We start from the raw sequence: 23,173 nt of genomic DNA on the forward strand, positions 1-23,173 counted from the left end.
TGCAAGTGTTTTCTGAAGTTGCAGTCCGTTTGGCCTCTCAGGGCCACCGTAAAGTTTTCACCAAGCAGTCTCCTTTTGGGGGGTGGCTGTGGCTCAGGAGGTAGAGCAGGTCACCTACTACTCATCAGGTCGGGGGTTAGTTCAGTGCTCAGCTGGAGTAGAAAAGTGCTACATGAGAAGCAGACTTTACCATTTAGTTTTAGCTGTTGGACTGATGTCCTCATAGTTGAATCTGGAATACTTCGGGATAGAGTTTGTGGTTGACTCAGTGACTGGAAGGTGTCCAAGCCGAAATCTTGTCCCACCCATCGCGGCGAGCTGACAGTTGGTATGAGGTGTTAGTACTGATATATCTGGTTTTCACCTAATATCACACTGCATTATACGCAAACATCTCCACTTGTTGTTTGTTCAGATGCAGCATTGCATGCCTAAGCCATGTTGACATGTTCTTTTCAGACAGCTGAGATGTTCTGCTGGCAACACTTCCAAACCAACTATGTTCAGTGTGAAGATTTAACATGCTGAGGCTTGTAGAGTCTGAATGGAGCTCTGGGTTTTTGTTCTCTGAGCACTGCACTTGGGATGAAACTGCTGCGAACATTAACATTTACCTTGAATATTTTTCACTTATGAATAAGAGAATAATATTTTTAATTGTACAATGACAGCCTTATTTGGAAATGACCTCATAACCTTTGCTTGATGGACAGCAACAGCTAAATTCTCCAGGATCATTGCTGATGTTTTTCCTGCCAGAGGAGGTCTGCTATTATTAGTTATTAGTCAGAAGTGTGTTGGCAACGTGTTACGTGGTCAGCCACCACACCCTGTAATGTCACACTGCCAAGTTCTCATCTTTTTCATTGAATCTTTGTGTGGCAATATCTAGATTCACTGTAGGTGTTTTACATGAGTATTAATGTAAACAGAAAGAAGAGATGTGTTTGTTGTTATACAAACAAAAATAACAATTAATAACATTCAAAATCCAACCAGAATTATTCTTTAAAGCCAGCCATTTTAACATCTTCTCTTATATTTGCAAGAACAATGTTATTTGAAAAATACTGTATATGTACAGTTTCAGACATCTAGATGTTCATATTTGTAGATTCACAGTTTCTGTCTTCTTTGGACTCTATCGCCTTTCCTGGACTGTTATTGGGGCTGATGGTGACCCCTTTTGACCTGGTAATAGACGTGCATTTCACTAAACTTTAATTTCAGGCTTTATTACAAACACACCTCATGGGTGGAGGACAGTTTAAGCAAATAAACTGCAAAATAGAGAAATAGAAAATACATATTGTATTTTCTATTCACTGTCAGACAACCAGCATGCTCATTTAAGTGCAATGAAAAATCATCCAAATTCAAAAACAAAAGTCCTTATTCATACTGCTAATGCTCTATAACCACAAACAAACCCAAAAACATTGTTCAGCTATTATTAGTGTAAAAAATTTAATGTGTGGTAATCTGCAAATAAGGAAGCAGCTGGAAGAAACAGTTTTTATTCCATCTTTAATACAGTTAATTGTGAAGGAAGCAACAAGACTGAAATTCCAGAGGCCTGCACTATGAGGAAAAAAACTCAGCATATTCAGGATTTATTTAACTAACATTTGCAATCAGGATCAATAAGTCAGCCCAGTCTAGCTACGAGGACTTTTACATATAGAGGTCCGAGGCCCGGGGGTTGGGGAACTGCTCTACAGGCTGTCAGTCACCTACTTTTCGTTGTTTTGGGCAAATACTTCAAAATATCTACTAAAAATAATCATTTCTGCATGTCCTTTTTTTTTTTTTAAGGTTTTGTGCAGTATTACTTTATAATGCATTAGTAATGAGAAGTGTGTAATAAAAACTTTAGATTACTGTTCAGTAAAATTAGTACTTCATATTTAGCACAGCCAGCAGACAGATTGTCATGTAGTGTTTATACATCCGATCAAAAATCAGTGAGACAGACTGAAAGGCGCCCGGTCCATCAAAGGCCAGAAAACAGCTACAGAAGTCAAGTGTCTATAACCCAAAAGGTTCGAGATGTTCAGGCACAAAATGACAGGCATGTGATTCAGTTGTTGAAGCTGCAGTTGTGTGTACACTCATGTGTCTCTTCAAACTTCCCTGTCTGGTATATCTTTCGCCGCAGACGCCACAGGAGAACGGCTTCTCTCCCGTGTGGACGCTCATGTGTCTCTTGAGAGTATTCTGCTGTCTAAATCTCTTTCCACACAGACCACAACCGAAAGGCTTCTCTCCTGTGTGAACTCGTGTGTGACTCTTCAGAACCCCTTGCTGTGCAAATCTCTCGCCGCAAACACCACAGCTAAATGGTTTCTCTCCCGTGTGGACTCTCGTGTGTGTCTTAAGGTGCGTATTGGAACTGAAAGTCTTGCCACAGTCAACACAAACAAACGGTTTTTCTCCTGTGTGGACTCGCATGTGTCTTTTAAGAGTAAAATTAACTCTAAATCTTTTCCCACAAGCATCACAGCCAAATGGAGTCTCTCCTGTGTGGACTCGTAAGTGTTCCTTAAAATTTGACTTCTGGCTGAACCTTTTACCACAAAAACCACAATCAAAGGGTTTTTCGCCTGTGTGAACTCTCATGTGCGTCTTAAAATGTGTCTTCCTGCTAAATTTCTCGCCACAAACAGCACAACAAAAAGGTTTCTCTCCAGTGTGGATTCTCATGTGTCTGTGGAGAGACTGCCTGTGGAGAAAACATTTTCCACACTCAGAGCAGCTAAAGGGTTTTTTGGTAGTGTCACATCTCACGTGACAATTTACACCTGACTCAGGTGACCTGCTTGCCTCCCAGTCCTTGTCACTGTCTTCAGTTCCAGGTCTAAAATCTGACAAAGGTCCCTGCCATTCATCACCATCGTTACTGAGTTCAGTCTCAGAGGAGTCCGAATCATTTTCCACTTCATTAGGTTGTAAAGTACTTTTTGTATCAAGGTTTCTGGCTGATTCTGGTCCTCCACAGTCATCTCCATCAGTCTCAGTTTTTATTTGTTTACTTGTTTGATGACAGTAAAGCTCTGAAGAATTTGGTTTCTCTTCACCATCTTCACTCTTCACAGGAGCAGCAGTGAACGGGAGCCTGCTGGTATCAGCATCCTCCAGCCCTTTAAAGTGTTCTGCTGTTTGAGTGGTGCACAGTTCCTCACGCTCCTCCTTTATGCGCAGGGGCTCTTGGGACCACTGGTCATCAGAGGGGCTCCATTCTGGGGGAACCTCTTCTTTAATCACCAACAGCTGTTGGACATCAGCATGAAACTCTGAAACACACAGAGACATCACCTGGAAAGCACTTATTTTGCAAATATCACAACACAATAACCTTATAAAACACAGATAAAAAAATAACAGATAAAAACAAGAATAATCTGTCATTAAAATGTGAATAAAAAGGGTTAGAATAATGACTATTGTATGAGACAGGTTATTAAAAAACACCACAAACAGTAACAAAAACAAAACAAGCCCTTGAAACAATTACAATAAATAGAGGTCAACAAAAAAACCTCTATCTGCTAACTTATCACCAGCTAAATGTCAGTAAAAAAAATCTAAATTCATCTTAAGAGCTTGTTGTTTCTTTTGTTTAAAATAAAGATCCCTTTTTCATCTTCCACCTTTTTGCTGCTCTTACTGCTTTTAATAGGAGGCACTGTTGCAACAAATGACTTGTTGGGGTGAATAATACCAAGTCATTTTGAGCCAGAAGGGACAAACTGGAATCAGTTGTTACCAAGGTGACTTTCTATTTTACTTTTTATTATGATTTCTTATTATGTTTTTTGTGTTTTCAGGAGCAACCTGACCAAAAGGAAAGCAGAAATTTCACCAAATACAACCAAACAGTTTAAAGATAATTTAAGTGGCCAAAAAGCACTAAATTGATTACAATGTAGGTACAGTGATAGGTGTTTATTAAGAACAGGAAAGGGCAGTTTAAGCAAATAAAGTGCATAGGTGTGAGTGCAAATGGTTGTCTGTCCCTGTGTGTTAGCCCTGCGACAGACTGGCGACCTGTCCAGGGTGTACCCCGCCTCTCGCCCTATGACAGCTGGGATAGGCTCCAGCACCCCCCCCCCCCCCCCCCCCCCGGAACCCTGAAAAGGATAAGCGGAAGCCAATGGATGGATGGCTATATAAGTGAGATGGCTTTATCCTACATAAAGCCAGCTCACTAAAATCTATATTTATTAAGATGAGTAAAAACATTGGACATTAAAACACCTTGAATCAAATTTCGCCCATTTACTTACGCTGAACTACAATATTAACGCTGTTGTTGTGTGCCCCGTCTAAAACGCCCGGGTACTACACAGGACCACCGATGGGTTCCGCCGTTTTTAAGCCGTTTTAACATCGATTTGTGGCAGATTTACATCATTTAAAAAGGCCGGTTTGTAGGTGAAAAGTTTATTTCGCCCACCAGTACAACGAGCTAGCAGCTAGGAAGCCGTTTCCTTCCGGAGAAACATCTCACGTTAAATCTGTGATTTTCTCACCGGTAGTTTGGTTGAGATCAGCATCCTGCAGCTGATGCGGTTTGATCTGCGGCTTTCGTTCATAAGGCTGACTCTCGATGCCGTTGCGTTGACGATAATCCGCTTCATTCATTGTTCTCGTCTTTAAAATCAACTGTAAGCTCGTTTGAATTGAACCAGGCGACTCGGTGGCCGTGTATTCACACTTCTATACGACCTCATCAATAGTTGGACAGGGCTCCCATTTTTCAGTGTTGTTGTGAAATGGATTTATTGGGGTGTTTTGGGCAGGCATTTGCGGAGGCACCTTTTTTTTAAATAGGAAAAAAAACGTAACAGACACTTTTAAAATGTATTTTTAAACATTTAATTATTTTTCATGCAGAAATTATAGACAAGAACATATAAATGATAACAAAATATAAGAAACAGTGTATATAATAATAATAATCATACTCATAATAACAACAACAATAATAATAATTATTAATATTATTATTATAAGGCTTATAATGCAGAAAACAGGACAGAAAGGGGCCAATTAGTTTTAAAAATGAAACTTTAAGTCTTTATAAATAGGTGCTCTGTTGATATTTCTTTAATTTCTTAAAAATTGAACTAATCGTGATGACGGCGTTAATGTTGAAGGAAAAACTCCCTTTTGACATTTAATTGGAGCAAGAAAACTTCTAAAAGCTCCCTTTAAATGCTTTTAGAAGCATTTAATTTAATTTAATTTTATTTTTTACCACATTGGTTCTATTTTCTTAGACTATTGTATTCCTATTATTATTCAAGTTCACAATTTCCTTACTCAGGGGTTGCAGTTCTCATCTTATATAGAACTCTCTTAACCCTTTAAGACCTACCATAGAACCAAGTCCGCCAGAGCTTATATTATATTTTTACATGCTGTAGAGCCATTTTTGGGAGCATTTCAAGTTGATATACATCAATACAACCATTATAGCCCAAATTTTAATGATATGTATGCATTAAGTGCATAGTAATTACATAAATTGCAAAAAAGTGCAATAAACTACAAAAACATTTAAAATTGTTTTTGTTTTTTTGTTTTTTACATATATTTCTAGTTAGAGAAATTTAAGAGGCGTATCCCTCAAAACTGTAAATACAAAAAAGTTGCACAAAATAGTTTCCCGCCACAGGAAATTTATTTTAAGTGTCTTCATAGTTTTATTTTTTATATACTGCAGGAAAAACGAAAATAAATATTATAATGCAGATTTCCAAAAAAAAAAACAGCATATGCATCAAAGTAAACTATTTCCAGCAGTGCAATATGAGTCCTAAGCGTCCCAGAAACGACACAGAAAGTCATAAAGTCAAACATAACTTTTAAAAACACAAGTATAGGCTCATAAGGTCCTGATGGTAAAAAAAAAAACTACATTTCCGCAAAATACGTCACTTCCGGTTTCGGGCAGGTCATGGCGGACATGCGATAGTTTGCGCTGATGGACGTAGGAAGTGTTACAAACAGCTGATCGGATGGGTAAAGCGTGTTTCTGGGATATTATGTTTTTGTTGCTGCAAGTGGTTTTTATGACATTTTTGCAAAGCTTTATGTGGAAGGAAACTGTGATCGAGGACAAGCTGATGGCATAAGATGTAAGTACAACCCCTCCGGTTTCATATGCAAAAGAAAAATATTGCGCTAGCTTACGTGGTTGCAGTGCTACCGGGATTTAAAAATAGTTAAGCAAAACGGAGCGTGCCCGCTCTGACTGGCTTTAAAGGGTTAAGTGACCAGGTTCCCATTTCAACTTTTCTTCATATACTTGGTGTAAGCTTTTTCTTATTTGTCACTTTTAATTTTCGTTACTATCCTTATTTCTCTGTCTGTTATTTCTTTAAATGTAAGAGGTTTAAGAAACAGTGTTAAACATAAGGCTATTTTTTTGTTTTGCAAACAGTTCAACTCAGATTTTGGAAGATTTAATGGTATAATTTTGAATTCTGACATAGATAAAGATGGTCATTACATTTTTCTAATAGTTGAGGCTGCACACTCTATCTATATTTTAGACAATGTGTATGGTTTTAACTGTCAGAGGGAGAATAAATGGTAAATGGCCTGTATTTATATAGCGCTTTTCTAGTCCCTAAGGACCTCAAGGCGCTTTACACATCCAGTCATTCACCCATTCACACACTGGTGATGGCAGCTACAGTGTAGCCACAGCCACCCTGGGGAGCACTGACAGAGGCGAGGCTGCCGGACACTGGCGCCACCGGGCCCTCTGACCACCTGTGACCAGGACACAACGACCGAGACTGTCCAAGCCGGGGCTCGAACCGGCAACCTTCCGATTACAAGGCGAACTCCCAACTCTTGAGCCACGATCGCCCCAAAATAAACTATATTTTGATACGTTGGAGGAGCGCCTACTATGCTGGTTATCAATTATTTACAAGATTTATTAATGAGAGGAGACAACTTAAACAAGAGCAAGGTGATAAACAGAAACTCTGCACAGGTGCCGTGGGAAACCAGGGGACGGAGAAACGGTCGGGCACACAGAACACAGGGAGAGCACGGGCTGGAAGTTCTGCAACAGAGGAGAGAGGTGTCACAACGAGTGAGAGAGACAAGGCCAACTTTTACAGACAGGTGAGAGAGCGCAGACTGTCAATAGCATCACAGCGGATTCTTTTGTCACACATTAGGTGATCAGTCAAACAGCTCTGTTAAACGTATGGAATTCACATTGAGTATAGATGGATATTAAGAAATATAAAACTTCCAGTCCTGAATGGACATCAATGATTAAATTTAACAGTAACTATAGCAACAAATCACATCTGTTGTCCAGAGGCGCTTTACATTGGAAGGCAGAGACCCTATACTAGGACTGGGCGATATGACCCAAAATTCATATCTCGATATTCTTTAGCTGGTTGACGATATATAGACATCTTGATATTTTTTAAAGCCATAAAGTAAGAACAAAAAGAGAGCTCTTAGTCAAAGCTGTGTCCCAAATCTCACATAAGCACTTTTATTAACATACAGCGCAGATGTACAAGAAAAAATTACTCAGAAATAAATTATCAGCATTTATTAAATAATCATGCTCCATAAATAAAATAAAACAATGTTGTTTTTGTGCATAACAAAAAGCTCACAATTGTGCAGTCAAAATGTAAACTAACAGACGCTGAGCACAATAACAAAGACAGATTTCGCAGCTGCTCTGTTCCCAAGTTCTACTGCGTGACTGACAGCCTGGAGTTTGAAATCCTCTTTGTAACCGTGTCTCTTAACAGGTGTCATTTGTGGTCCTTATACACACACAGTACGGTAATATTACGTTGAAGCAGAGTACGTATCACTCCGCGAGGCTTCTCGGTAGCCGTAATGATCCAACAATCCATCAAGCAGTGCAGTTTCGTAGTTTACCAAAGTCGTACCAAAATATTTTTTGAAAGGTTTCTGAGTGCTGTGTACCACATAAAATCGGTTCGCGGCCAGTAAGCACAACCAGAATTTATACATAAGGCGCGCTGTCGATTTTTGAGAAATAAAGGATTTTAGTATGTATCCTGAAACAAGATAACATTCATTAGTAGAGATTGGGAAAACTTCTGTTTACCTTTGTTAGCCACTTGGCTATGATAGTAAACAGTGGGACAGAGGGACTGGTCGCCCAGGGTACCAAACAGGTTAGGACCGCCCCTGGGTGTATGGTAGGTGGGGCTGGCTCTACACTGGGGCAAGAGGGGCCAACCACTGCGAGCCTGTTGGCTGTGGTTTAAACGTTTTTTGAGGCTCACCGATTTGTAATGCTCCTGCTCACAACAATCGTGTAATTTCACTGGACAAATTTGCACCATTTTATTTTTTTGGAATTAGGCTCATTTTTTTGCATGTGAATAAATAGATCCGACCAGTGAGAGCGTTGGATTTGGCAACACGTGTGCTCATAGCTTAAAACGCGCTCAGATTATTTTTACAGTCTCACTGATTAAGTTGTGTTTAGAAACAGTTTTTAAATTACAAAACACTTCTTATGGGAGGCAAAAAAGTGCGTAACTTCTAACGTTCAACAGGTTTCTTTTTTTATATAATTTCTTATAATTTTGAAGCTGTTTAAAGTTTCATTGATATTAAAAATCATAATTCATCTAATGATGAATGACTTTACTATAAAAGCAAAAACGTGTTAAAACAGTAAAAAGGGTAACTTAATATAGTTACAAAGATTTATTGCCCAGTTTTAAAAAAAGATTATTTCATACTTGAGATAGCTTCAGTTTTCTACATATATGTTCCCATATATTTTATATATTTGTATGGAAACATATATATATTATTTATATAGGCAAGGACAAAACCACAAATTTTGTATTCATGGATATTTTTTGGTTTATTTTTTAAGTACAATGAAGACAAACATGAGGGCGGAAAAGTAAAGCTTGTTAATAATACAAATACACTTCACAACACAACCTATAGTGTTACAGTATCTATCTGCAGTAACATGTGCGAACTTTCATGCTGCTTCAGCTGTTCAGATGTTGAACATTTTTCACCACAAATGCCACACAAAAACTGTTTGTCTCTCCTGTGGATGCTCATGTGTCTCTTAAGTCGTGTATTGGAACTAAATGTTTTCCCACACTCGTCACAGCCGAACAGTTTCTCTCCCGTGTGGCCTCTTAAGTGCTCCTTAAATCGTGTGCTGCGGTTAAATCGTTTTCCACATATATCGCATCCAAACGGTTTCTCACCTGTGTGGACGCTGGTGTGTCTTTTAAGAGCATTCTGGTGTCCAAATCTTTTCCCACATATATCACAACCAAATGGTTTCTCCCCTGTGTGGATTCTCATGTGTCTTTTCAGACCTTCATGTTCTGTAAACCCTTTACCACAAACACTACAGCCAAAAGGTCTCTCGCCTGTGTGGACCCTCATGTGTACTTTAAAACTATACTTAAATTTAAATGTCTTTCCACAAGAATCACAACTAAATGGTTTCTCCTGTGTGTGTACTCGCATGTGATTCTTAAGATGAGTGTTACGACTAAATGTTTTTCCACAGTCTTCACAACCAAATGGCTTCTCTCCTGTGTGGACTCTCATGTGCGTTTTAAGAGTAAACTCAAGTCCAAATCTTTTTCCACAAGCTTCACAGCTAAAGGGTTTCTCTCCCGTGTGGACGGTCATGTGTCTCTTAAGATGTGTATTGCAGCTGAAGGTTTTACCGCAAACAGCACAAGCCAGTGATTTCTCTCCTCGGCGTTGTCGCTTCTGAGATTCCGGTTGTGTAAATGTTTTAACGCAAACATCACTGACAAACTGAGGCTCAGTTGCAACACTCTCCTTCCACGCTATACCACCCACTTCAGTTTCAGGTCCAGAATCTGACAGAGGTTCCTGCCAAACATCCTCCTCCTCCTCCTCATCTTCATAACTGACTTCAGTCTCGGAAGAGTCTAAAGTCTTTTTCTTATTATTTACTAATAAATGACAATTTAGATCTGGGCTCCAGACTGATTCCAGTCGTCCATATGCATCTTCCTCAATTTCCGTCTTGATCTGTTTAGCTAAGCAGCCGATAGGCGGCTCTGTCTGTGTGGATTCTTCTGTTTGGCTTTGATGACGATATGAGCACTGAGGCTTCTCTTCATCGTCATCATCTTCAGTCTTCACAGTAACAATAGTGAACGGTAACCTGCTGAGATCTGCCTCCTCCAACCTATTGATCTGCTGTCCCTCCTCACTGCTCCAGGGTTCCTCCTGCTCCTGCTTTATGTGGAGGAACTCGGCGGCTTGCAGGTCCCGCCTGGGGCTCCAATCTTGAGGAACTTCTTTAATCACCAGCAGCTGCCGGACATCTTCAGGTAACACTGAAACACACATGGACAGAAAAGACTGACATTAAAATTCTACAGCAGCATAGCACAACCATTAAAAACCCTGATATACAGATATATATTCATTCATTGGTGTCTAATTATTTACTCCCTTTCGATGGCATTACCGTTATTTTTTTACAGTAGGTCCTTTTAGTCACGTTTTTAACAAATCTGTAGGATTGGTTTTTAAAAGCTGTGTGACGTTGTCAAATTTAGAAATATCCTGACTCAGTGTGATGCTAAAAAAATCATGCCGGGCTGAATTGTAGTAATTTGTTATTAAACCTTCAGCTGATGCAAAATGACACAATGGGAGTACCAACAGGGACTGGAAAGGGCCAATCTTCTTCACATTTTTCTTCTTTTCCTTTAGGGGTTGCCACAGCAGATCATCTGTCTCCATCTCTCCATCCCACTGTTACACCTGCCTTGTTCCCATTCAAACACATGTATTCTGTCTTCTTCTACTGATTTTATTCCTCTTCTCTCCAGAGCATACCTCCACCTCCCCAGGGTCTCCTCCACCTGCTCCTTACTACAGATCACAATGTCATCTGCAAACATCTTCAAATATCCTCATGGTGTGGCCCATCAGCTTTATCCCTGTGTAGTTTCTACAGCTCTGCATGTCACCCTTGTTCTTGAAGATCAGTTCCAATACACTTCTCCATTCCTCAGACATCCCCTCACTCTCCAGGACTGTGTTAAAAAGTCTGCCTTCCCTCTTAAACACCTCCATACCTCCACGGGTGTGTCATCAGTAGGGCTGCCACAAACGATTATTTTGATAGTCGACTAACCGATTATTTTTGCGATTAGTCGACTAATCAGATCCATTGGACATAAAGCGTACAGCTTATTGCACCAGCATGCATCTGCTCTTATATAGCTCTCATTAGCTTACAGCTTGAAGTGTTTAAGGTATGTGCTAACTAAAAATAAAGACAAGATGATTAGACAAGATTAAACTTTTAATGAAATTTGCAGATTGTCTCAGTGGACTTTAATAAACTCAGCCGTCTGCTCCTTGCTCTAAATATAACAGGACACTAGAGTAAATTCTCGAACATCTCACATTTCTGTTTAATCAGTTTTCTGTTTGCGTTTATTCACCTGTGTGAAAACTATAACTTTAATCTCAGCCAAACAGATTTACTCAGAAACAAATTAAACACTGAAAAAAGGCACGACGCAACGACTATTAAATTAGTTGTTGACGATTTTGATAGTCGACATAATCGTGACTAGGCAAGGCAAGGCAAGGCAAGGCAAATTTATTTGTATAGCACAATTCAACAACAAGGTGATTCAAAGTGCTTTACAGAGACATTAGAAACAAAAACAAATAAAAAGCAGGATTTAAAATTGATTAAAACAAACAAACAAACTAACTAAACACACACATTTCACACCTGTTCGCGCGATCTGAACCCTTATCGTAAGGGGAGCTACCAGTCCTTCTGTGGACGAGCTACTTTCTATTTTAAATTCCCTGAATTTAAAATACTCTCTAGACCCAGTCTAGACCCAGCTGGGGAGCTACCCAGAGCTCTAAACCCACTTAACAAACAAACAAAACAGTATATAAAATCAAAACAGATAAAATCAGAACAGTAGATAAAATCAGTAGTTAATGTAAGTTTTGAAATTTAAACTTAACAAACAAACAAAACAGTATATAAAATCAAAACAGATAAAATCAGAACAGTAGATAAAATCAGTAGTTAATGTAAGTTTTGAAATTTAAGCTTAACAAACAAACAAAACAGTATATAAAATCAAAACAGATAAAATCAGAAATAGATAAGATCAGTAGTTAGTGTAAGTTTTGAAATTTAAGCTTAAAAGTGTGGATTTGGTGCTTTATTCAAATGCAGCTGAGAACAGGTGAGTCTTCAACCTGGATTTAAATAAACTGAGTGTTTCAGCTGATCTGAGGCTTTCTGGGAGTTTGTTCCAGATATAAGGAGCATAAAAGCTGAATGCAGCTTCTCCGTGTCTGGTTCTGACTCTGGGAACTGATAAAAGACCGGATCCAGATGACCTGAGGGATCTGGAAGGTTCATACTGGGTCAGGAGGTCACTGATGTATTTTGGTCCTAAACCATTCAGAGCTTTATAGGCCAGCATCAGAACTTTAAAGTCTATCCTCTGACGGACAGGCAGCCAGTGTAAAGACCTCAGAGCTGGACTGATGTGGTCCACTTTTTTGGTCTTAGTGAGGACTTGAGCAGCAGAGTTCTGAATGAGCTGTAGTTGTCTGACTGATTTTTTAGGTAGACCTGTAAAGATGCTGTTACAGTAATCAAGCCTACTAAAGATGAATGCATGGACTAGTTTTTCCAGGTCCTGTTGAGACATCAGATCTTTTATCCTTGAAATATTCTTGAGGTGATAGTAAGCTGATTTTGTTATTGTCTTAATGTGTTTTTCTAAGTTTAGGTCTGCATCCATCACTACACCCAAATTTCTCGCCTGGTTTGTGGTTTTTAGATGTATAGATTGAAGTTCTCTGGTGACCTGTAATCGTTTTTCTTTGGCGCCAAAGACTATTACCTCAGTTTGTTTTTGTTTAGTTGGAGAAAATTGTGGCACAACCAGTCATTAATTTCCTCAATGCATTTACCAAGAGCCTGTACAGGGCCTCGGTCTCCTGGTGACATTGTGATATATATTTGTGTGTCATCTGCATAGCTGTGATAGTTTATTTTGTTGTTGTTTATAATCTGTGCCAGTGGGAGCATGTAAATGTTAAACAGAGGGGGTCCCAAGATGGAACCTTGGGGAACTCCACATGTGATACTTGTCTGCTCAGATGTGAAGTTACCTATTGATACAAAGTATTTCCTGTTTTCTACGTATGTTTTGAACCAGTTTAGTACAGTTCCTGAAAGACCTGCCCAGTTCTCCAGTCGTTTGAGTAATATGTTGTGGTCAACTGTATCAAATGCTGCACTGAGATCCAGTAAAACTAGGACTGACATTTTTCCACTGTCTGTGTTCAGACATATGTCATTAAACACTTTGGTCAGAGCGGTTTCAGTGCTGTGGTTCTGTCTAAAACCTGACTGGAAGGCATCGTAGCAATTATTCTGTTTTAAGAAGTAACTGAGCTGTTGGGAAACTGCTTTTTCAATGATCTTACTTAAAAACGGGAGATTTGAGATCGGCCTGTAGTTGTTCATTTGTGTCTTGTCAAGATTGTCCTTTTTCAGTATAGGTTTGATTACAGCAGTTTTTAGTGGTTCTGGAAACACGCCTGACATTAAGGAAAAGTTGACGATCTGTAACAGGTCTGACTCTAAAGTCTTTGAGACCTTTTTGAAAAAACTTGTTGGCAGGACATCTAAACAGCAGGAGGAGGAGTTCAGTTGACCTAAGATGTCCTCCAGGTCTTTGCTGTTAATTGGGTGAAACTGTTTGATGGTGTTTAAACAGTTTTTCGGTGGACACAGTACATATCCTGGATCTGCTGTTGATGTACTAACTGCTTGTCTAATCTTTTGGATTTTGTCTGTGAAGAATTTGGCAAAGTCATTGCAGGCCATGGTCGAATGAAGTTCAGCTGCCACTGGCACAGGAGGGTTTGTTAGCCTGTCAACTGTAGAAAATAAGACCCGAGCATTATGGCTGTTTTTAGTGATGATGTCAGAGAAGTAGGACCTCCTTGCATTCCTCAGTTGTAAATTATAATTGTGAAGTTTCTCTTTATAAATGTCATAATGAACCTGGAGGTTTGTTTTTCTCCATCTGCGCTCAGCTTTCCTACACTCTCTTTTTTCATTTTTCACTAGTGTGGAGTTTCTCCATGGAGACTTTTTCCTTCCAGAGATAACCTTCACCTTAATGGGGGCAATAGTGTCCATTACATTTAACATTTTTGCATTAAAGCTATTGACGAGCTCATTGACTGAACCTTTGGGCAGGTCAGGTGTTAATGGGAAGACCTGGTTAAAGATCTCACTACTGTTTTCAGTTATACACCGTTTTGTGATCACTGCTGTTGATATATTTGTGTGGGCTGAGATTTTACTTTCAAAGAAAACACAGTAATGATCAGACAGGCCCACATCAGACACAGTAATGTTTGAAATGCTCAGGCTCTTGGAGATCAGTAGGTCGAGAGTGTGTCCTCTATTATGTGTGGCCTCTGTTACATGCTGAGTCAGCCCAAAGTTGCCCAGAGTGTTACTCAGGTCTTTAGTCCCTTTGTCCTGAGGGTTGTCCACATGGATGTTAAAATCCCCAACAATAATTACACAGTCGAAATCAACACAGATCACAGACAGCAGTTCACTGAGGTCATTAAAAAAGTCTGTGCAGTATTTGGGAGGCCTGTAAACATTAAGAAACACAACTTTGGATGGGGCCTTCAGCTGTAAAGCCACATATTCAAAAGACTGAAAACTTCCAGGAGATAGCTGCTTACATTGAAATGATTCATTAAATAAGACAGCAACCCCTCCTCCTCTCCTGCTCGCCCTGACCTCACTGATAAAACTGTAGTTAGGAGGGGTCGTCTCGATGAGAACAGCTCCACTGTTACTTTGGTCCAACCAAGTTTCAGTTAAAAACATAAAATCAAGGCTGTGCTCAGTGATTAAATCATTAATTAAAAATGTTTTCCCAGCTAAAGATCTAACGTTTAATAAAGCCAACTTAAGTGTTTTAGAGGCATTACTTGTCCCCTCGTGTTTGGGAGCAGTCTGTGGCACACAAGGTATGTTTACTATATTTAAAGATCTTTTAGAGTGCAGCTCTCTGTGTTTTGACCAGGCCACATGTCTCCTTCTGTCACCTAAAAGTACAGAAATTTTAAAACCTTCTAGTAAACAGGGTCCCAGCTTCTCCTGGGAAAAGTCACCACTGCCATAATCCTCGCAGCCCGGACCCTCCACACATCACACATCAGACTGCGGAGACAAAGCATGAAGGTGGTAAGGAGGAACTAAGGGGGGCGAGGCTGGGCAATGTGACTTCGATTGCTCTGTTGAGGGTGGGGCTCGGTGGCGAACCTTTGGCTGCTTTGGTGGGGGGTTTATGGGGGACAAAGAGGGATTGGGCCGGGGGGTAGATCTGAGCCCAGCATTGACCCGCTCCATCATCTCTTCAGTGAATTTCAGGTGTGGGGAGGAGGGAGAAAGGGAGGGAGAGGAGGGTGATGGGGGTGATGGCCTGTCAGGGGTTTGGGGGACTGGGGAAGATCCTGGTCCTGGTCGTTGGTGTTGTTGAGAGAGTTGGAGGCAAATAGGGACCCCTCTTCTTGCCTCTTCTTGCCTCAGATGTCTCTCCTTTCTGAGGCTCTTCCCGGGTGGGGGCAGATGGAGCTCCTCCTCAAGGTTTCTGCTGGGCTTTGTCTGTTCTTGGAGTACTGTTTGTTCCTCTTTATGAGATAACTCCTCGTTTATCTCAGCCTTGGCTCCAAGCACAGATGGATGACGTATGGAATAAAACAAGTTGGAGGTGAACAGTTTCACCCCTGACTTGTTAAAATTAAATCCATTTGCTTTAAACAGATGCCTGCGTTCCCAAAAAATATTAAAGTTGTTGATAAAATGCACTGAGTGGTCAGCACATGGACTATTTGACTAATCGTGGCAGCCCTTGTCATCAGGACCAATACTCTTCACAGCTGCTCTTACTTCCTCCTTACTAAGCCTCTGCACTTCCTGATTAGCGATCCTCCATCTGTCCCCCTCCTGCACTCTTCATCTTCATCCTTTAAAGAAAGGATTAGCTTCTCTGCACTGACTAGCCTTTTAAATGCCAAATTCCTGAATAATAAGATCCAATCATGTTTTAAATATATCAAAGCGTTATATGATCCCAGCAGAGTGCTTCACTCACACTGCGAGGCTACATGTGGTTTCTAGAGTTTATGAAAGTAGAATAAGAGGCAGATTCGTCAGCTATGACGATAAGCTGATTGTGAAGGCTGAGTCTGTGGACACTTGAGACTGTGGTGGAGGGGACGTCACGGACAAATGGTTATCCATCATGGATAGTCCTGACGACCCTCTGCACCACTGAAAGGACATGTAATGGAGCATCTTCTTTAACAGGCTGGTTCAGCTCCAAGCAGGACTGATATAGGAAATCTTTCATACCACATTATATCACCCTTTATAACACAATACATGTGTCTGACTAAAAGGCATTTGCCAGATACAAATTGCATTATGAATGTATGCATGATTATTCTCAAGGTGCGAGCTGTGACCATAGGAATCCTTCACACTCTGAAGCCTGACGGATCATTTATTATTAGTGATTATAATTATAATTAGTGATTATTATCACTGTTAGTGTAAGGTTTGTAGCATAATTGTGAAACATAAGCAGAGCTTTTACAAAAATACTGAAGTGTATTTTTAAAGAAATTAACAGCTTAATACAGTGGGGCAAAAAAGTATTTAGTCAGCCACCGATTGTGCAAGTTCCCCCACCTAAAATGATGACAGAGGTCAGTAATTTGCACCAGAGGTACACGTCAACTGTGAGAGACAGAATGTGAAAAAAAAATCCATGAATTCACATGGTAGGATTTGTAAAGAATTTATTCGTAAATCAGGGTGGAAAATAAGTATTTGGTCACCTCAAACATGGAAAATCTCTGGCTCTCACAGACCTGTAACGTCTTCTGTAAGAAGCTTTTCTGTCCCCCACTCGTTACCTGTATGAATGACACCTGTTTGAACTCATCATCTGTATAAAAGACACCTGTCCACAGCCTCAAACAGTCAGACTCCAAACTCCGCCATGGCCAAGACCAAAGAGCTTTCGAAGGACACCAGGAAAAGTATTGTAGACCTGCACCAGACTGGGAAGAGTGAATCTACAATAGGCAAGCAGCTTGGTGTGAAAAAATCAACTGTGGAAGCAATCATCAGAAAATGGAAGACATACAAGACCACTGATAATCTCCCTCGATCTGGGGCTCCACGCAAGATCTCATCCCGTGGGGTCAAAATGATCATGAGAACGGTGAGCAAAGATCCCAGAACCACACGGGGGGACCTGGTGAATGACCTGCAGAGAGCTGGGACCAAAGTAACAAAGGTCACCATCAGTAACACACTACAACGGCAGGGAATCAAATCCCGCAGTGCCAGACGTGTTCCGCTGCTGAAGCCAGTGCATGTCCAGGCCCGTCTGAAGTTTGCCAGAGAGCACATGGATGATACAGCAGAGGATTGGGAGAATGTCATGTGGTCAGATGAAACCAAAGTAGAACTTTTTGGTATAAACTCAACTCGTCGTGTTTGGAGGAAGAAGAATACTGAGTTGCATCCCAAGAACACCATACCTACTGTGAAGCATGGGGGTGGAAACATCATGCTATGGGGCTGTTTTTCTGCCAAGGGGACAGGACGACTGATCCGTGTTAAGGACAGAATGAATGGGGCCATGTATCGTGAGATTTTGAGCCAAAACCTCCTTCCATCAGTGAGAACTTTGAAGATGAAACGAGGCTGGGTCTTCCAACATGACAATGATCCAAAACACACCGCCCGGGCAACAAAGGAGTGGCTCCGTAAGAAGCATTTGAAAGTCCTGGAGTGGCCTAGCCAGTCTCCAGACCTCAACCCCATAGAAAATCTGTGGCGGGAGTTGAAAGTCCGTGTTGCTCGGCGACAGCCCCAAAACATCACTGCTCTCGAGAAGATCTGCATGGAGGAATGGGCCAAAATACCAGCTACTGTGTGTGCAAACCTGGTAAAGACCTATAGTAAACGTTTGACCTCTGTTATTGCCAACAAAGGTTATGTTACAAAGTATTGAGTTGTATTTTTGTTATTGACCAAATACTTATTTTCCACCCTGATTTACAAATAAATTCTTTACAAATCCTACCATGTGAATTCATGGATTTTTTTTTTTCACATTCTGTCTCTCACAGTTGAAGTGTACCTCTGGTGCAAATTACTGACCTCTGTCATCATTTTAGGTGGGGGAACTTGCACAATCGGTGGCTGACTAAATACTTTTTTGCCCCACTGTATTCTCTGTCTCATGTTTTCCTCTTCAAACAAAGGTGATCCAGTCAAATGTAACAATATATGGAAGACTAAAATCCCTCTTCCACTTAGTGCCACGTTGGCCAGCCGTGCCATAGCACCAGCATTTAATATGAAACAAGCGGTGAGGACCTGCAGACCGAGGTGGAGCAGTGTGGACGAGCGACAGGCTCATCTGCTACTTTCCACTTTTACAATAATGGATTAAAAGTGTTTCTTATTTTGTTGCGGGAGCTGTGAGGTCAGTTTTAGATTCCACACAATGACCAGTTCAATCTTTCACTGTGAGCGCTCTGTTTGTTACTAACACTAACACACTTTATCCAAAGTTCATTTAAAACTTCTCTATAATGCTCTTCTTGTACAGCAACTACATTATTATTGTTGTGTATTATAGTGTTTTGTGTTGTTTGTTGGACTCTTTGTTTATTAATAGGTTCTAAAATATATTTTACCTTCACAATTTGTAATAAAATGGTCTAAATAGTTAGTAAAACAAATATGAACTGAAAATCTTAATCTTAACCACTTATTTTGTTAAATGTAACTTAGAATTGGGGAATGAACAAGTTGAATGAACAAGCTAACTTTTTCAAGAAATGACTTTTTTACCATCACTTCCTCTCATAGAGCACTTTTCTACTCTACCTGAGCACTCAAAGAGCTTATACAACTCTATGCAACATTTTTCTAAGCTTTTCTATGCTTAAATACTCTCTTCAAAAAAAAAAAAAAGCGGTTTGAATTAACCACAATGGAGGTTATAGGGAACATACAAACTCACTATTTTTGCAGTCTGAAACACTGAAAATTGCCGATCTAGTGAAATTCCAAACAGCACGGTTAAAACGTTTGACTCCAGCTACACGACACCCAGCTGGAAACACTTCACGCAAGTCGAGCTGCCCGAGATTCACAGAATTTACAGAAAATGTAAATTTTTTGTGATTTATCTCGTTATAGGGACGATAGATGTTTTGTCTCGGGATATGGAATTTTAGTCATATCGCACAGCCCTAGTATATATTATATCAGAAATCTGTTCACTATTTTTATTACAGATTATATCAGTAAGGAAGCTGACTAAATATTAACTTATGGCAAAAGGGTGGGATTAAACAAGTGTGTACTTCTTCCCACTTCCTTTCAACATGTAAATGAATCAGTACGGTAGCAATATTGAAATGTATTGACTTTTGTATAGTATTTTTTTCTCTCTTATTTTCTGTATATTGTTTACATGTTTGAAATAAATTAACAATTAAATGCTATTCTTACACAGGATTGTGTCTGCTCCTCTCTGTCAGCTTATTGCAGCAACTGGACCATCATGCAACATTAAGAAACTGCACGTGTGATTTCAGGAGGATGTCTCAGACTACCAGACGCAAAGCTGCACTCCAACAGGATGAAAGAACCAACCTCACGTCACCCTGTAAGGACTGATGTTGCCGCTCTAGAAAGTGTCTGGCACACCGGATTTCTAAGTTTCCTGATGGTCTGAATTTCCCTTATTTCTCTTTTAGTTAGAGAACACTCTGATCACCACGCAGGGTGATCTCTACAGGGAGGGGGGTAAAATGTGATCCCCACCAGGGATGTAAAACTATTTAGCAGAGTGAGGAAGGAAGGACCAGACGATGGGAAAGCTAACTCTGCTTATTGGTATTATTATTAATAGTAGATTTCATCATTATTTTAACTGCTGAGAACAAAAACATTTCTTAAATACGGGACAAATAAAGCATTTCTCATCTCGTGATGTTTGCATACTCTGGTCCAGAGCAACTTATGTTCAGATTTCTGTTTTAAACTCAGCCGAAAGCGCTTTACTTTGACCAGTACACGCAATTTTAATGATGTTCTATATGAATGATTAGCTGCAATATACAGGACCTTACCCAATTAACACGTTATTAACGCTAAATGAGCATTTAAAAACGGCCGAACTACAAAGACAACTCTTGTGTGCGCGCTGGCAAATCGTCCGGAGACCACACTTTACCCTCAACTTTAAGTTCCGCCGTTTAAAAAAAATCCGCCACAATAATTCTATTAAACGTTAATATTCACATTTGAGATCCACGGATGAAATAAAAAGCTCTGAGATTTTATTTATGTGTTTATTTTTGTGCACGTATACAGATCAACGAAAACCGTTTCCGATGTGAAACACCTTTTCACAAACCCCACAGCGAGCTAACAGTTAACCCGATCAAACAGTAAATGTGTTTTTATTCTCACCGGCGCTTTGGCTCGTTTCAGCATCCTGCTGCCGTTTAATCTCGGGCTTCTCCTCAGCCAGACTGTCGGCATTCAGCTGATGGAGATAATCCACCTCATTCATGATGGTGTCCGTGTCTTTGCTCTCTTCTTTAAAATAAACTGCAGGCTCGGCGGAGCTGAAACCGGGCCTGGGCAGAATCGATCACCGCCGATCACCTTTCACGATCACGCCGCTTACGTTTCTGTTCATCCATGAATACGTCACCGGGGAAGATACAGATTGAAACGGGACACTCAAATGATTCCTCACAACATTTATTGCCCTCTGCTGTGTTTTGAACAGGCATCTGCACGGACACCTTTCCTGTCCTCGGCGGTGAGATCACCGCTGTGGAGCGACGAGAGTGCAAAAATGAAATCACTAAATACATCAAATAATGATTAAATGTTTAATTAATTGATTCAATTAACCAGGTTATGGTCTGTTGATCAGCCGCAGTGACAGTTTCAATTATTTCAAGATGGACAGCAACACATGAACCATGACATAATTAAAATATCTACTATTGTTTCTCCATTTAACTAACTAATGATACATTTAATTACTATATTGTGTTTTTATTTATTTTTTAAAATTGATGTAATGATGTTTTTTTTTTTCCATTCTTGACCTTGGAGGGTTATTTCCTTTCTATAAAGGATAGGAGACATTTTTTTTCCTAAATTTTAAAAATTCCTTTTTTAAATATGTTTAGTTTTATTTATGTAGAACCGGTTAAAAATGTCTCAAGGTGTTTAAAGGTTGCGTCCCTCTTTACGTGGGACATTTCGATTGGCACGCAGACTCTTTTTCTCAGGGGTTTTCATTGCATGTGTGTGACGAAAAGCTGTCGTCATGAGTCTCCTGAATATTTAAGTCACTGCAAAGTCATATTCAATGTAAAATAAAATGAAAGCTTCCACAAATAAAAAGAAATACAACACTGATTACGTTCCTAAATACAGTATTGTTCAAAAGTCTCAAGCCAAACCCCATGTAATTATATCTTGCTGGGGAAAATGGAAAACAGGTGCAGTAATTGTTTAAAACGTATACAAACATACACATAGATACAGTAAATAAGGCAAAAACAGATTTAGTAAAATTAGAATGAGCTTCAAATTAATATTTGGAATCATAAAGGTGGTCAGCCTTTATTCCTCAATACATCCTGAAATCTTAGAGGCAGTTTTTCTATCTGGGTAGGCTTTCATTATATTGGACTTGTATTTATTTTATTTTTTTAAATTGAATTTAGTTTCTACTCAGTAAATAGTTGATCAAAATTATAAAAATTCAGTAAAGTAATAAACATTATTTTAAAACAATATTAAAGATTAGTTGGCATAATGAGATTTGCTTCTAATTCTAAAATCTAAGGAAATAATGCTTATTTCCTTCAATTAATGGTAGAGAATTATTGTATTTGCAAAAGGAACATTGAAACAACAGAACACTTGTTTTATGAGTGTAAGACTGTTACACAAATGTTTGGAAATACCATCATAAATAAATGTACAGTTCCAGAAGTAGATGTAGATTTCTGGTCTTTTCAAAATACTCGAATGGGTAATCCTCAAATATAGAAGATACACTTTTAATAAAGAATATGATAATCATAATCACAAAATTCTATAATTCTACATGAATGTAACTTTTTTAGGCCAAACATGAGGGAGAACACTCATGGTTTTTAATTTACAAACAATGTGTAATTATACTTTCAGTGGTGAAATGGAATTGCTTGATATTGAGTTTGTTTATGTATTATTCTGCTTATGTTCCAATAAATTAAGCAGGTTTTAGATGTGGAATGGAGCAGGGAGAGAAGAGCAAGGCAGAAATAATTAAGGGCAGAAAACTGGTTTAGATCAGGCTCATGTGTGCAAATGAATTACTTGAAAAGTGGCTGCTTATGCTGCTGGGTCCACTCCCCTTTTTGTTGTGTAGCCTGCTCACACTGATGTCTTTCACTGTGTGTTGGATTAATTTTTTCCTGCCCCTTGGGACTCAGTTTTGCATGCGCTGAAAATAAATGTCTTACTTTTTAAACATTCTGCCTCTTGTGTCTTCCATTCTGGATTCTTTGAAAACCTAAACATTACACTCAGTTTGCACACTGTGACAGCAACAAGCTGATTGCTTCCATGCCACACTACACTGATGCTGTGATTCATCCTCAAGAGCCCAATAAAGGTACAGTAAAATATAAACAGACATACTTTTATTGAAATTGGACATTTATGTGTTATAAATCCTTTTTGATTGACTGTACTTATTCCACTTGGAACCTCATGCAGCACACAAAAGTATTAAACTAAAAGTTGCAGATAAATTCATTCTGCTCTGCTGCTTTGATGACGATTTTATGAATGAGGTATTGAATGAGTGTCAAAGAGAAGAAAAAAAACCTGCCAGCAAACAGGTTAATGTTACAGACAGACTTATTACAACAGTAAATGACTCAGAGTTTAAGTTTTTATTTAATTCATTTT

At 39.5% G+C, this 23,173-nt stretch overlaps 2 protein-coding genes and 1 long non-coding RNA gene across 7 annotated transcripts; 1 reads left to right on the top strand and 2 right to left on the bottom strand.

Moving 5' to 3' along the window:
- Positions 1-1,226: 1,226 nt before the first annotated feature.
- LOC308391302 (uncharacterized protein) lies at positions 1,227-7,130 on the bottom strand. Of its 2 annotated transcripts, none has more exons than XM_080873882.1 (2): positions 4,533-7,130; positions 1,227-3,270 (listed from the first exon to the last, which is right to left on the bottom strand). In XM_080873882.1, exons 1-2 carry the CDS (start codon positions 4,638-4,640, stop codon positions 2,029-2,031), a joined length of 1,350 nt encoding a protein of 449 aa, XP_080730008.1. In that variant the 5' UTR covers positions 4,641-7,130; the 3' UTR covers positions 1,227-2,028. The 2 variants fall into 2 exon arrangements, with proteins under 2 accessions (XP_080730008.1, XP_080730007.1); XM_080873881.1 differs by having other exon boundaries at positions 1,227-3,293; positions 4,533-7,129.
- Positions 7,021-21,122, top strand: LOC308391303. Of its 4 annotated transcripts, none has more exons than XR_013970584.1 (4): positions 7,021-7,146; positions 10,268-10,379; positions 19,720-19,847; positions 20,982-21,122. It is a non-coding gene; the product is annotated as an uncharacterized lncRNA (long non-coding RNA). The 4 variants fall into 4 exon arrangements; XR_013970585.1 differs by having other exon boundaries at positions 19,777-19,910; positions 20,982-21,112; XR_013970586.1 differs by lacking the exon at positions 20,982-21,122 and having other exon boundaries at positions 19,720-20,650.
- LOC308391301 (uncharacterized protein) lies at positions 7,189-20,986 on the bottom strand. Its single transcript, XM_080873880.1, has 2 exons — positions 20,657-20,986; positions 7,189-10,385 (listed from the first exon to the last, which is right to left on the bottom strand). Exons 1-2 carry the CDS (start codon positions 20,757-20,759, stop codon positions 8,986-8,988), a joined length of 1,503 nt encoding a protein of 500 aa, XP_080730006.1. The 5' UTR covers positions 20,760-20,986; the 3' UTR covers positions 7,189-8,985.
- Positions 21,123-23,173: the final 2,051 nt, after the last annotated feature.

Source organism: Rhamphochromis sp. 'chilingali' (genome assembly GCF_963969265.1).
Source record: "Rhamphochromis sp. 'chilingali' genome assembly, chromosome: 22".
Taxonomy (NCBI): Eukaryota; Metazoa; Chordata; class Actinopteri; order Cichliformes; family Cichlidae; genus Rhamphochromis; species Rhamphochromis sp. 'chilingali'.

Coding starts and splice junctions, on each gene's coding strand:
- LOC308391302 (XM_080873881.1), bottom strand. CDS start 4,644: ATGAATGAAGCGGATTATCGTCAACGCAACGGCATCGAGAGTCAGCCT. Junction 3,294..4,532: donor TGATCTCAACCAAACTACCG/GTGAGAAAATCA, acceptor TGTGTGTTTCAG/AGTTTCATGCTGATGTCCAA.
- LOC308391301 (XM_080873880.1), bottom strand. CDS start 20,759: ATGAATGAGGTGGATTATCTCCATCAGCTGAATGCCGACAGTCTGGCT. Junction 10,386..20,656: donor TGAAACGAGCCAAAGCGCCG/GTGAGAATAAAA, acceptor TGTGTGTTTCAG/TGTTACCTGAAGATGTCCGG.